The sequence below is a fragment of the Oryzias melastigma genome, linkage group LG15 (genome assembly GCF_002922805.2).
Source record: "Oryzias melastigma strain HK-1 linkage group LG15, ASM292280v2, whole genome shotgun sequence".
Taxonomy (NCBI): Eukaryota; Metazoa; Chordata; class Actinopteri; order Beloniformes; family Adrianichthyidae; genus Oryzias; species Oryzias melastigma.
Genome location: NC_050526.1, coordinates 5,752,910 through 5,765,265, shown reverse-complemented (window position 1 = coordinate 5,765,265; position 12,356 = coordinate 5,752,910). Strand labels below are relative to the sequence as shown.

Below are 12,356 nucleotides of genomic sequence, written 5' to 3'. Positions count from 1 at the left end.
AAATTTTTAAAACTTTAAAACAGTAACTTTTAAGCATAATTATGAACTAAATATATAGCATTGCCTGTGATAATGCTACTGTGAATGCTGTAAGCTGAATTTGGTCGCTGAGGATGCTAGTGCTAATAGCTGAAGATGCTGAAATTGATAGCTAAAAACGCTGAAGCTGATAGCTGAAAATGTTGAAGCTGATAGCTGAAATCATTGAAGCTGATAGCTGAAATCATTGAAGCTGATAGCCAGCTAAAATATTAGCTAAATGCCAAATTAGCCCCCAAAAAAAACCCCCAAAAATAAAACTTAGGTTAGCAAAAACAGCATGCTTGTAGCTGAAAAATAACTAAACTTTAAAATATCCTGAAAAACTGAAAAAAAACCTTCATTAGCCAAAACAGCTAACATGTAGCTGAAATATTAGCTAAACTTCAAAACAGCCTTAAAACTAAAAAAAAATAAAAATAAAAATAAATTAGCCAAAACAGCTAGCATGTAGCTGTACTATTAGCTAATCTCCAAAATACCCTAAAAAAATCTTTGTAAATGCCAAAATAGTCCAAAAAGCTAGCAGGATGTTCATTTTTAAAAGTTTAAAGTCGTAACTTTTTAACATAGTTATGAATAATAAAAAGGCAGGAAAATTATTCCAGAATAAATCAACTTAAAGCTTAAATAACTTTCAATATTTTACTCTCCATAAAAATATATTTTGTCAAAATTATACAAGTTAGAAATAAACGCAAGATAACATCGGGTCATTAGTAACAATAAAATAAAACCATCTTGATGGCCGTATATAATTACCCTGAGGGCCGGCTGCGGCCCCCGGGCCTTGACTTCCTTTTATTGAATGGTGTTACAACAAAAACTTTCTCTAGGCAACAAAGTCTTAAAAAAGGGTTCCGCCTCTCAGAAATACAGAAAAAATAAAATACACACTACATGAAAAAAGAATTGTACAAACCAAACTCATTAAAAATACTAACTAACACTGATATTGTGGCAGTTTAATACTCAACAGATGTTCAGGAGTATCACAGTGCATTTTCATGGGCTGTTGGGCAGGATGAGGTGAAGTCCTGCGTTCAACCATTTGTTAGTCAAATAAACGTTCATCTAATACAACTGAAACAGCTTATGTAAATATAAAAATAGATTACCCCGTCGTTTCAGTTGTCATTAATACAAAAATAAATATATTTTGGAGACTCTACACAAACTTACTTTTAAAAAGGTGCAGGAATACTCGATTTGGCTTAACCAGGAAACACACAAAAGCTTTATAATGTTTGATTTGCTTTCAGACTGACGTCATGAAATTACTTGAAATCTTTCTGTCTTTCCCTAAATAATCCATTTTAAAACCATGTATCGTTTTTACATGTTATGCCATTCTCAGTTACACGAACAGACAGTATATACGGGTGAGGGGTCTTACGGTCTCTATAGAGATCGAACACCATCGAACACCTGCTAGACCCATAGACCGTTAATAGGAACTGGGTATAATAAATGTTGAGTTCGCCCATTGGAAATGTGTTACCTCTAGCCCTCACGAAATCAGGCCAGAACCTTCACCGTCACTTCCTGATACGTCCACCGCCAGATTGCAGCCGAATACTACCACCCCTCGACAGCGAGGGTTAGTGTTGGTTTGAGTCCCATCTTTAGAGGAACTACAATCATGAGTGAGCTTGATCCAAGTCCACACCCCTTCCACTGAAAGCGGATCGGAAGAATCCGCCAATCAAATGTTTGAGGTGGGGCCACCGGCCACCACGAGCTTTCATTGAGGCATCTACTGGTCAGTTTATAACTTTAGTTATTGGCGGTAAAGAAAAAAATTCAGTAAAAAAATTAGGATTAGAAGGAACGTGTGAAGAAGGAAGCATCAGAGCAAGAATGGTTATTCTGACAAATAAAATGAGAAATAACTGAATCATTCTCAATGGAAGCCTATGGGACTTTGGCCTTTTTACAACCCGCGGGTACTTCCTATTTGGAACACGGGAGGGGAAGGGTTCCGATGTCCATTCATGTCAACGGTTAGACCCGGTGAATAGTGTACACGGGAAAAAAATTATAAGATAAATGGGGGCGGAGCTGGCAGTGCAGACTCTTCCTGAAAGAGGTGGTTCTCACTTTGTGACATCAGCTCATGAGAACCTGCTGGTCTTCGTGGGTTGTGAGGGGCTGGTTCTTAGAGAAATCAAAATACCGTTTTAGGGTTGTGTTTAGTGAGGATTGACCAATATAATCCACTTAAAAGCTCAAAAAGTTGATTTTGCATGATTACAAAAAACTCAAACTTGAAACTTTCTGTTTGTTCTGTCATTTTGGAATGTGAAGAAGAGAACAATTTAACAGAATGTGGAGAAACACAGTTTCCAGCCAATTGTTTGAGCCGCTAAACACATAACCTGTTCCAGCCAAGCTGCTTGCTTGTTAAAAGACTCTTTGAACTCCCATGTTCTGGAGGTCCAGATGGTCCAACATTGTTTTCTGTGATTGTGTGCCTAAAAAGCACCGATGATTTCCATTCTTTCAACAATAGTACAGATAAGGTCTGCTGCTGAAGCAGAGACGGCCTAAAAAACTAAGTTTTATCGACAAGCTTCAGATGTTTTCTCAACATGTCTCTGTCCTGATTTGACAGGAGTGGAAAATCTCTTTGTCCCATTTACTGTACTAGAGCAATGTGACACTGAAACCGTCTCCAAGCGGAGAAATGCCACTCTGACATGTGTTGCTGTCAAGTCGTGTAAACTTAGCAACTGCTGCCCTGGGCTTGTGACATTTAACCTAAATACTGCTGTGGCCGATTCCTGAAAAGCACAAAAAGCTCATTCTGATCTAGTTGTCATGAAGTTTCTGTGGAGTAAAGGTTTGTTACCGACTGTGTAAGCTTCATTTCAAGAATATATTTTTCCTCTCCTGCCTCAGGCCCCGCTCAGAAGATGCCCGCCACTGCCACAGCCTTGGACTTCTTCCAGCTCTTTGTCCCAGACAACTGCATCCAGAACATGGTAACCCAGACCAACATGTACGCCAAGAAGTTTCAGGAGCGCTTCGGCTCGGATGAGGGCTGGCGCCCCGTCACGGCCCAGGAGATGAACGCCTTCCTGGGATTTGTCATCTCCACCAGCGTTCATCGGTGCGAGTCGGTGCTCAGCATCTGGAGCTCGGGCTTCTTCAGCAACCGCAGCATTGCTTTGAAGATGAGCCAGTCCCGGTTTGAGAAGATCCTCAAGTATTTCCACATTGTGGCGTTCCGACCGTCTCAAGGAAGCAACCAGGGCCTTTACAAGATCCAGCCCTTCCTGGACTTGCTGCAGCAGTCGTTCAGCTGCACATTCAGACCCTCGCAGACACAGGTATGTTTATTTGGAGTTCGTTAGGGTTCTTACTAGGGCTGGGTTGATAAAATCAATTAAATGATCTGAATTGATCTATGCTTAAAAAAACAATAATCGATCCATAAAAGTGGAGATCGATGCTAAAATCTGCTAGCTTGATGCTAACGCACAATGGGATTTCCCATAGGACGGCTAATGCTAACGCTCAGTCGACCTAAACATACATTGCTGACAAAATGAACATCTTTATATGAATTTTTCAAACTCTTTAAGGGAAATATTTTTTAAAGTAACCATTTGTGGTCTAAAACAAATTTTTTTGGTCTTACATTCTACTTCTTCTGGAATAAGGTGTAATTCTATAGCACCATCGCCACCTAGTGGCCAAACTGAAACGCCCTCCAGGAGAAACAGAACAATTGTTGAAGCTTCTCTGTTTTAAAACTAATGTGATACTGTATGATGTTAACAATCTTATTATAATTTCACTAATAAATGTTACAGTATGTGAACTGTTTCAGATTAATATGAAAATCTTCAAAGCATATGTAGATTATTAATGTATTTCTAAACAAATGGGTCAAAAAGTGTAAACTTATTGTTGAATCAAATTGAATTAAGTGGTTCCAAAGAATAATAAAAAAATGAATTTTATCAATCCTGGTTCTGGTGAATCAAATTGATTCTGGTAATTATTGACAATACCGAGCGTTAGGTTTTACTTTAGTCAGAATTTTTAACATTTGTATGCATGTGCTGAATAGGCCAAGATTAGTCGACTAATCGACAAGTAAAATAGTCGACAACTAATTTAATAGTCGATTAGTTGTTACTTTATATAATATAGAGTCAGAGTGTAGTAAAGTTGAAAGTTATAATGGCATTCTGCTAGCTTTTTGGATTATTTTGGCATTTATAAAGGTTTATTAGGCTAATTTGGAGTTTAGCTAACATTTCAGCTACATGCTAGCTATTTTGGCTAATTTAGGATTTATTTATTTTTTTGGCAAATTTCTAGTTTAGTTAATATTTCAGTGACATTATAGCTATTATGGCTAATTTGGGCTTTTGAGGCTATTTTGGAGTTTGGCTAATATTTTTCAGCTATTTTGGATAATTTAGGAATTTTTCAGTTTTTTCAGGGTATTTCAGCTGTATGCCAGCTGTTTTGGCTAACTTAGGCTTCTATCAGTATTTTAGGCTAATTTTGCATTTAGATAAAATTTTAGCTGGCTATCAGGTTCAGCATTTTCAGCTATCAGCTTCAATGATTTCAGCTATCAGCTCCAGCATTTTCAGCAGCTAAATTCAGCTTAAAGCATTCACACTAGCATTATCACAGGAAATGCTATATATCTAATTTCAAGTTAATTTAAAGCTAATGATGGTTAAGATGTGTGCTTTCTATCCAGTTTGTGCATGATCCAATTAGTCGAATGAATAAATAATCCGTGATTAGTTGACTAAAGAATCGTCTGTGGCAGCACTAGGGCTGAACAGTTAAAAAGTCAGTTAAGGTTGCAAAATGAGAGCAGATGCTGAAACTTGAAGAGTAGCAAAACTACGAGTCAAAACAGGAAGTCATTCTCCATAAGTTTCCCTTTTAGATTTAAGATTTTGTTGCACTCTCTTTTTTTTAGGTATTTTCTGTTGATTTTACCAAACCACTCTGGTTGTTAAAACATTTATTGTGACTGCTGCTGCAGCCAATCATGGAAGTCTTCAGTGACGAATGAAAATAACTGTAAAACTGTTGGTTTTGGCAAAAATTAGCACAACAATCTAAAAGAATCAAACCTCAGACTGGTTGATTTTTTTTATTATATTTTTACTGCTGAAAATTATAAGAAAATCGAAATTTCTTGGTTTGTTTGTCCTAAAGTCCTTTAATCTATTTTAAAAGGATTCCCAGTGGTCTTTTAATTATAATTTTATGGTTTTTAGCCACAATAAGAAAAAAAATGTTATTTTAGAACATAGTTTCTGCACAGCGGCAGTAGTTAATTAGAAATTCTGAGTTGTGGGCGGGACCGTTGATGTGGAGGAGCCCCGCCCCCTTTCCCCTCCCTGTTGTAAAGCGAACACATCAAGGACCCTCCCAGCGTATATTTTACATCACAAATAAGCTCTTTTTCATACTGCATTTTTGTATCTGCTCCTCATTCCCAACGGTTTGACTGAACAAATACTCAGAAATGCTATTTTGAGCTAAATTTTCTTTATATCATGAGATTAATCCTACAAAACATGGGAGTGGGTCTGTAAAGAAAAGGTGTTGCAGATGCTGTTTAGGGCTTATTTTAAGTTTTGTCTTAGTCTGGAAGTTAAATAATGAGGAATTTTATTCAAAAATCTGAAACACATCATCAAAAAGTTTAAATAGACATTTAATAATTAGTCTCACTGCAAATATTCAATTTTATTTCAGTATTTCTTCTATGTTGTCTGTTCTGTTTTTTCAAGTGTTTTTAATAAAAATTTAACAAATTCTTACAGCTAAGCTACCCCAAAGCTGCATTTAGCTTGTTATCAGCTAAAATAAAGCATTTCTCTGGAAGGGCTGGTTCTCTACAGCCGTCATCTCCCATCCTAAAAGCTGAACGGCCTCTTTATTTTCCATAACTGCATATTTGACTAAGAAATATCTTCCTGCTGCTGCCGCAGTGACGTGAAATGAAGATTAAAACTCTCAGTGGCTTTGCTGTAACACAGTGTACTCCCCATGTGTTTAAAGGCAGTTAGTTACTGATTGTGTTTTAACACCTTTTTATGACTTTTTTGTTCCAGTAGAAACTGTTTGTAGTAGTGGACTAAAACACAATTCTATTTACAAGTTAGCATGATTTTAACAAAATATTTATTCCTCAAATTTCCAATCCAACACGAATTGTTCATTTATGAATCACAGTTTAAACATAACTAGTGATATTAACTGAAAAAGATGGAACTTTTGTTTAAAAATATAAAATGACATTAAAGATGGGCAGAAAATATGTTTTTTTGTCTAAAAAAAAGTAGAATAAAGTTCTGAATTTCCCTAATTTGCAGAACTGTTCTTCATTTAGCATCACCTTAAATGGCAAAAGCATTGAGGAATATTTATTTTATATAATAATAATAAATTCAGGCATGAAAGGAAAAAAAACTGGATTGTGGAACTGATGCTAAGCATAATTTAGGTCAATTATTTTAACTCAGTTTGAATGAGATGTTTATAACACAGATTATAAAGTTTATCCAGTTTTGCTTGGAAACTAGAAACAGATTCCTCCTTTGAAGCTGCCTTGTTGTTATTGATGATGCTAAACCTTTATTTTTCTTTCAAAATCAGCACAAAATAATCTCAATTTTGATCAAATTCAACAGAAATGACAACTACATTAGATTTTTGTGTATGCAAACTGTTTAAAACTCCTCTGTTTTTTATGCACATGTCAAGCTAATTTGAAATGTAAATGAATCAGTATAGACGTTTTTTTCTCGTTATAACGAGTTATTATCTTGTTTTCTCAAGAAAATAAATAAATAAAAACCGATTTAAAAAAAAAAGTAGCTTCCGTAAAAAAAAAATAAGATTCTCTTCCATGTTTGTTTTGGACAACACTTCTTCTGTCCGAAGCAAATACTTTTACTCCGAAGCAGTGCCCTCTAGTGGTTGTTATGGAAAACAACTGCTAAAGAACAACTGGTGTTTACTGGGAAAATAACAAATATATACACCTATTTATTTAAAAAAAAAAAAGGAAAAAATAAGTCACTCCTGAGTATAAGTCATACCCCTGGCTAAACTATGAGACAAAAACAATACATATAATTATTATAATATTTCATTTTTTATGTAACTTTTTTTTCTGGGTCAGTTTTTTTCATAATTTCAATCCTGCAGGATGCAATATATTGTGTTGCAATTTAACAAAAATATAAGCAGCAGCTTTCTCTCTCTGAGCTGTATTGTCACATCATCACTGGCACACAAACAAAGCCTTGTGGAGGTCAGCCTTTGTGTTCCGTTTGTGCTTTGCCATGGTTACATTCAAATCTAAAGCATGCTCACCTGTAAAGCAATATCCACTTATTATTTTATTTTTTTAGGTTCTTCATGAGCCTTTGATAGATGAAGACCCAGTGTTCATCACCACCTGCACAGAAAGGGAGCTGAGAAAGAGGAAAAAGAGGAAGTTCAGCCTCTGGGTTCGGCAGTGCACCTCCACCGGCTTCATTTGTCAGGTACGCACAAACGTGGGATGAAAGACATTGGAAATCAGCCAGAAGCGTTTTTAGGTTGCAAATGGATTCTCTGCTTTTTAGGCATTTTTTTTTAAGTTACTTAAAATAAACGAGGCAAACATTTCTATTGTGCCTGAAGTGAAGAGCAAAAATCATGATTTTTATCTACATATCATTTAAAATCTTTCTTTTTTAGAGTCACTTCCTTAAATGTATCCTAAAATCTAAATAATTTAAAATATTATATACAGAAATATTCCGTTTTAGAATGGAATTGTAAAAGGATTCTGGGTCAGTCTTTCTGGTTTATTCAAACTAAAATGAAACTGCTTTGATCTCTTTTCAGAGTTGAAGATCTTCTGGTTCAGAGTAGATCTGTGTTGTCAGATCTCAGACAGGCAGAGCTGCTCCTATAACAACCTTGCCCTCAAACGAGCCGGTTGCTTATGTAACTCCGATTAAATCACAGTCTGACTCTGAGAAATGGAATATTTAAAACCATTTACTTTAAAGATTTTGCAGCAAATTTTGTGTTTTTTCTTACTTCAGGCTGCAGACACCAAGAATATGTTCTGGCTCTTCTATTTTGCCACACATGCATACTCACATTCAGTACTTACATATACAAATCATGAATTAATCTCTATTATTTTAAACTATATGGAAAATCCCCAAAAGCTTTCCAATAAAAATCAAACCAACAGTTGATTGTATTTTGAATTAAAACCACTCAAATATGTGTTGATTTTACACCAAATTAAGCCACAGAAGGTAGTTTATACCCCAATGTGCAGCTGGGTCTTCCAAATCCTGCTGATATTAGGAGCTGTAGATCCTTCAACCCTTGAAGTTGCGAGGATGGACCCTTTGTGGATTTGACTCTCTCAAGATCCTTAAGAAAGTAATATTTTGCTTAAAAAATGGTCTTAATTTGTATCGCAGGTCTTTAAGGGTGAATTAAAGAGGTTGGACATCATTTGTCGACACTGACCGGGGTTTTTTACATTTGGCACAATGATGAGAAAAAAACATCCACCTTTGAATTAAATAAACACAGCCTTAAATCTGTTCAAAGCTAAAATCGATAAATATTGGGAGAATAAAGTTTTTATAGAATAAATTTCCACCACTTTTGTCATGAAATGAAGAAACTTGAAACTAGTAAATAAACTGTAAATATGTTTCTATTTGGTGTAAAATGGTACTTTTTAACATAGGAGTCAATGGAAACTTGCTTCCTGTCTCATTTTGCCTCCAGTGGTCTTTTATGGTACTGCACCTTTTGGTACTTTCAATTTGTGTCAAATTTTGAAGGGGAGATCAGATCTGTTTCTCATGTACAAATGTAGCCAAAAGTTCTCTGTAATTGGATAAGATACATTTAGAGAGGAAGAAATCAAAAGGTGCATTCAGACTGGACACATTTGGTTCGCTTAAAGTGAACCAGAGTTTGTTTCAGTCTGAATACCGTCAAGTGAACCCTTGTCCAGGACCAGGATCCGCTCTTGGAACCATCTTTCAAGGTGGTCTTGGTCAGTTTCTAATCACTCTGGTTCGCTCTGAGTTTCCTCAGTCTGAATAAGCCTAGGACTTCCTCATTGCTTTGCTCCGCCCTTTTAATTCCTGGCCAATGACTGGAGATATCTTTAGTCACATGGTTTTGTTTACAAGCTTTAGTTCAAAGCATAAATGACGACAGTCTGAAGACTTGGTTGGACCAACAGACTTTTCTAGTCTGAATACACACAAACTCATTGCTCCACACGTTGAACGTGACCATATCGATCATTGTTTGATCAAATGTCGTTTTCTTTTTCTCTTTTTTCCAGAGAAATGTGATCAACCTTAAATATAGATTTTACATTTTTTTTGCACATTTAAAGGTCTAAAAAAAATCAGTAAATTTTAGTCCCAAAAATGTAAAAATGCTCCACAATCTTTTCCCAAATGTATGAAAAAAACCTTAAATGCATATTTTACACACAGACTATAAAAATACAGTGAATGATAACAACATGGATAGACAGGAGGAGGAAAACCAAAATCTGCGAGTGTCACGGCTAGCGGTGGCAGCAGCGCCTTGATTTCATAATGACCTGTCTGAGCTCAAACTGTGACGGAGAGGTTCAACAATACAACGTAGTAAATAGTTTTTACTGCAGCGAACCATAAAAAGGCAGATAGCAGATGGTTCCTGCAGACTGGAGCTGCTTTAATGGAGCGAGGAGCCATTCCCAGCTCAATATTATTTTTCCATTAGCTTTTCCTTTTAGTTAGTTTAGTGATAATTTCATTAATTTGCTCTATAAATGCCCCTTGTTATCCCACACGGCCCTTATAAGGCAAAGAGCCGTGTGCATTAGGCATTAAAGACTGCCATTCAAAGCCACATTCCATTATCCCATCCATTTAACCAATAAGCATTAGCGTTGACCGTGACTGCAGACGTTTAGTTTGAAGTCAGTCTTTACCAGTCCACTCCAACATCGTCTGTGTCGAAATGAATTATGATGGTGAACTGAGGGAGGAAAGAAACACCAGAGGAGGAAAATGAGTGGAATCAATGAGATGTGTGCAGCGATGATAATATTTATACACGCTCACAGATGGAGATGACCTCCTGACCTGAAATCTGCATGTTTGAATCTGTTTAGTCTCAGGAGAAAAGCTGCTCAACCTCGAAGTGCATTTACTTTCTTAAAGCATTTTTGGTTTGTTTTTTAAGAATGCTTGATGTTTTTACAAGCAGAGCTCGTTCCAAACCATTAAAAAAAATGGCAAAAAACGTTCTGATTATTTAGAAATTTAATGTGAGTTGGTGTTCCATCAGCTTAAAAAAAATGTCATTTTGGTCCCCTACAAATTTTAAAATAGTCGTACTTAAACTGAGCTATTGAAACGTTTTTGAATATGCTTAAAATCAAAAAATCGCCCTTTGTCTAGAAGTTTGACCAAAGTCACAGAATGCTGGCTCCGCCTCCTTCACAGAATGCTGGCTCCGCCTCCATCACAAAATGCTGGCTCCGCCTCTGTCACAAAAGGCTGGCTCCGCCTCCGTCACAAAATGCTGGCTCCGCCTCTGTGACAAAAGGCTGGCTCCGCCTCTGTGACAAAATGCTGGCTCCGCCTCTGTGACAAAAGGCTCGCTCCGCCTCTGTGACAAAATTCTGGCTCCACCTCCGTCACAGAATGCTGGCTCCGCCTCCTTCACAGAATGCTGGCTTCGCCTCCGTCACAAAATGCTGGCTCCGCCTCTGTCACAAAATGCTGGCTCCGCCTCTTTGACAAAATTCTGGCTCCACCTCCGTCACAGAAGGCTGGCTCCACCTCCGTCACAGAAGGCTGGCTCCGCCTCTGTGACAAAATGCTGGCTCCACCTCTGTGACAAAATGCTGGTTCCGCCTCCGTCACAAAAGGCTGGCTCCGCCTCTGTGACAAAATGCTGGCTCCGCCTCCGTCAAAGAATGCTGGCTTCGCCTCTGTGACAAAATTCTGGCTCCGCCTCTGTCACAAAATGCTGGCTCCGCCTCTGTGACAAAATGTTGGCTCCGCCTCTGTCACAAAATGCTGGCTCCGCCTTCTTCGCAGAAGGCTGGCTCCGCCTTCTTCACAGAAGGCTGGCTCCGCCTCTGTCACAAAATGCTGGCTCCGCCTCCGTCACAGAAGGCTGGCTCCTCCTCTGTCACAAAATGCTGGCTCCGCCTCCGTCACAGAAGGCTGGCTCCGCCTCCGTCACAAAATGCTGGCTCCGCCTCCGTCAAAAAATGCTGGCTCCGCCTCCGTCACAGAATGTTGGCTCCGCTTCCGTCAAAGAATGCTGGCTCCTCCTCTGCCACAAAATGCTGGCTCCACCTCCGTCACAGAAGGCTGGCTCCGCCTCCGTCACAGAAGGCTGGCACTGTCTCTGTTACAGAAAGATGATTCTTCTCCTTTAACAAAAATAAATAAATTAAAGGTCCGTTCTGCATATACTAAAGCTCCAGTCACCAAAACTTCAGTCATAACTATGTTTCATCTTACTATCATACTACGACAATTTGGGGAGAAAATCAGTTTATTGAAAATAAAATATGCAAGTTAAACAAACAAAACTTAAGTCCAAATCCCATTCTAGCAGTGTTGTCTCTGATAGTTTTTACTTTGCATTTAACCACAATTTGATCTTTTCAAAAGTAAATAACTAGAATGTCTGTTTAAGATCCATTAAATCCCTTTAATTGTTAGTTTTAAGAGACCCTAAAGGATAAACTGTATACAATTCTTGCAAAGAATTAAGATTTAGAATAAAAGAGTTGAACTCAGTTATGAAAGTCATTAGGAACAAAATTGAAAATAACTCATAATTATACTCATTTAGCCTATAAACACTTTTGTGTTTCATCCTTTTGAATTTATGTTGTGTACAAAGTCTCATGTGTTCGATGGTCTGCTCCTGTCCGTGCGCTCCGTAGATCTACGTGCATCTGAAGGAGAACCAGGGTGCTGACGGTCTGGCGACGCTGAAGAACAAACCTCAGCTCCACAGCCTCGTGGCTAAGCAGCTGTGTCATAACATCTCCGGCAAGAACGTCATCATCTTCACAGGACCGTCCATTACAAGCCTCAGTCTCTTCTCTGAATTCAGCAAACAAGGTAAACGAGTCTGAACAGAAGACCTGATTCGACTTTATCTCTCTCTTTCTTCCTTCTGTCATTTGGGCTTCGATGAGCAGGAAATCCTTTATCTCATGTCCTATTTGTAACATTTTAGCACTAAGAAAATGATAAATTTGATCC

The 12,356-nt window shown here is 37.8% G+C and overlaps 1 protein-coding gene and 1 long non-coding RNA gene across 6 annotated transcripts in view; one reads left to right on the top strand and one right to left on the bottom strand.

Annotated features, from left to right (window-relative positions):
• The window catches only part of LOC112161733, a 25,530-nt gene that overhangs the window by 4,015 nt on the left and 9,159 nt on the right, over window positions 1-12,356 (bottom strand). The window contains exon 2 of one of the 2 annotated variants that reach the window (XR_002921943.2): window positions 7,408-7,508. The exons of the other annotated variant lie outside the window; for it this stretch is intronic. This is a non-coding gene — a long non-coding RNA (uncharacterized LOC112161733). The remainder of the gene's footprint in view (window positions 1-7,407; window positions 7,509-12,356) is intronic. 2 annotated transcript variants of the gene reach the window in all.
• The window catches only part of pgbd5 (piggyBac transposable element derived 5), a 31,516-nt gene that overhangs the window by 11,377 nt on the left and 7,783 nt on the right, over window positions 1-12,356 (top strand). For 3 of the 4 annotated variants that reach the window (XM_036215484.1, XM_024297131.2, XM_036215483.1), the window contains 2 exons: window positions 2,941-3,371; window positions 7,446-7,580. In XM_036215484.1, the coding sequence (XP_036071377.1) occupies window positions 2,941-3,371; window positions 7,446-7,580 (566 nt within the window). Of the gene's footprint in view, window positions 1-2,940; window positions 3,372-7,445; window positions 7,581-12,031; window positions 12,213-12,356 lie in introns of all 4 variants that reach the window. The other variant, XM_024297130.2, reaches the window with a different exon arrangement.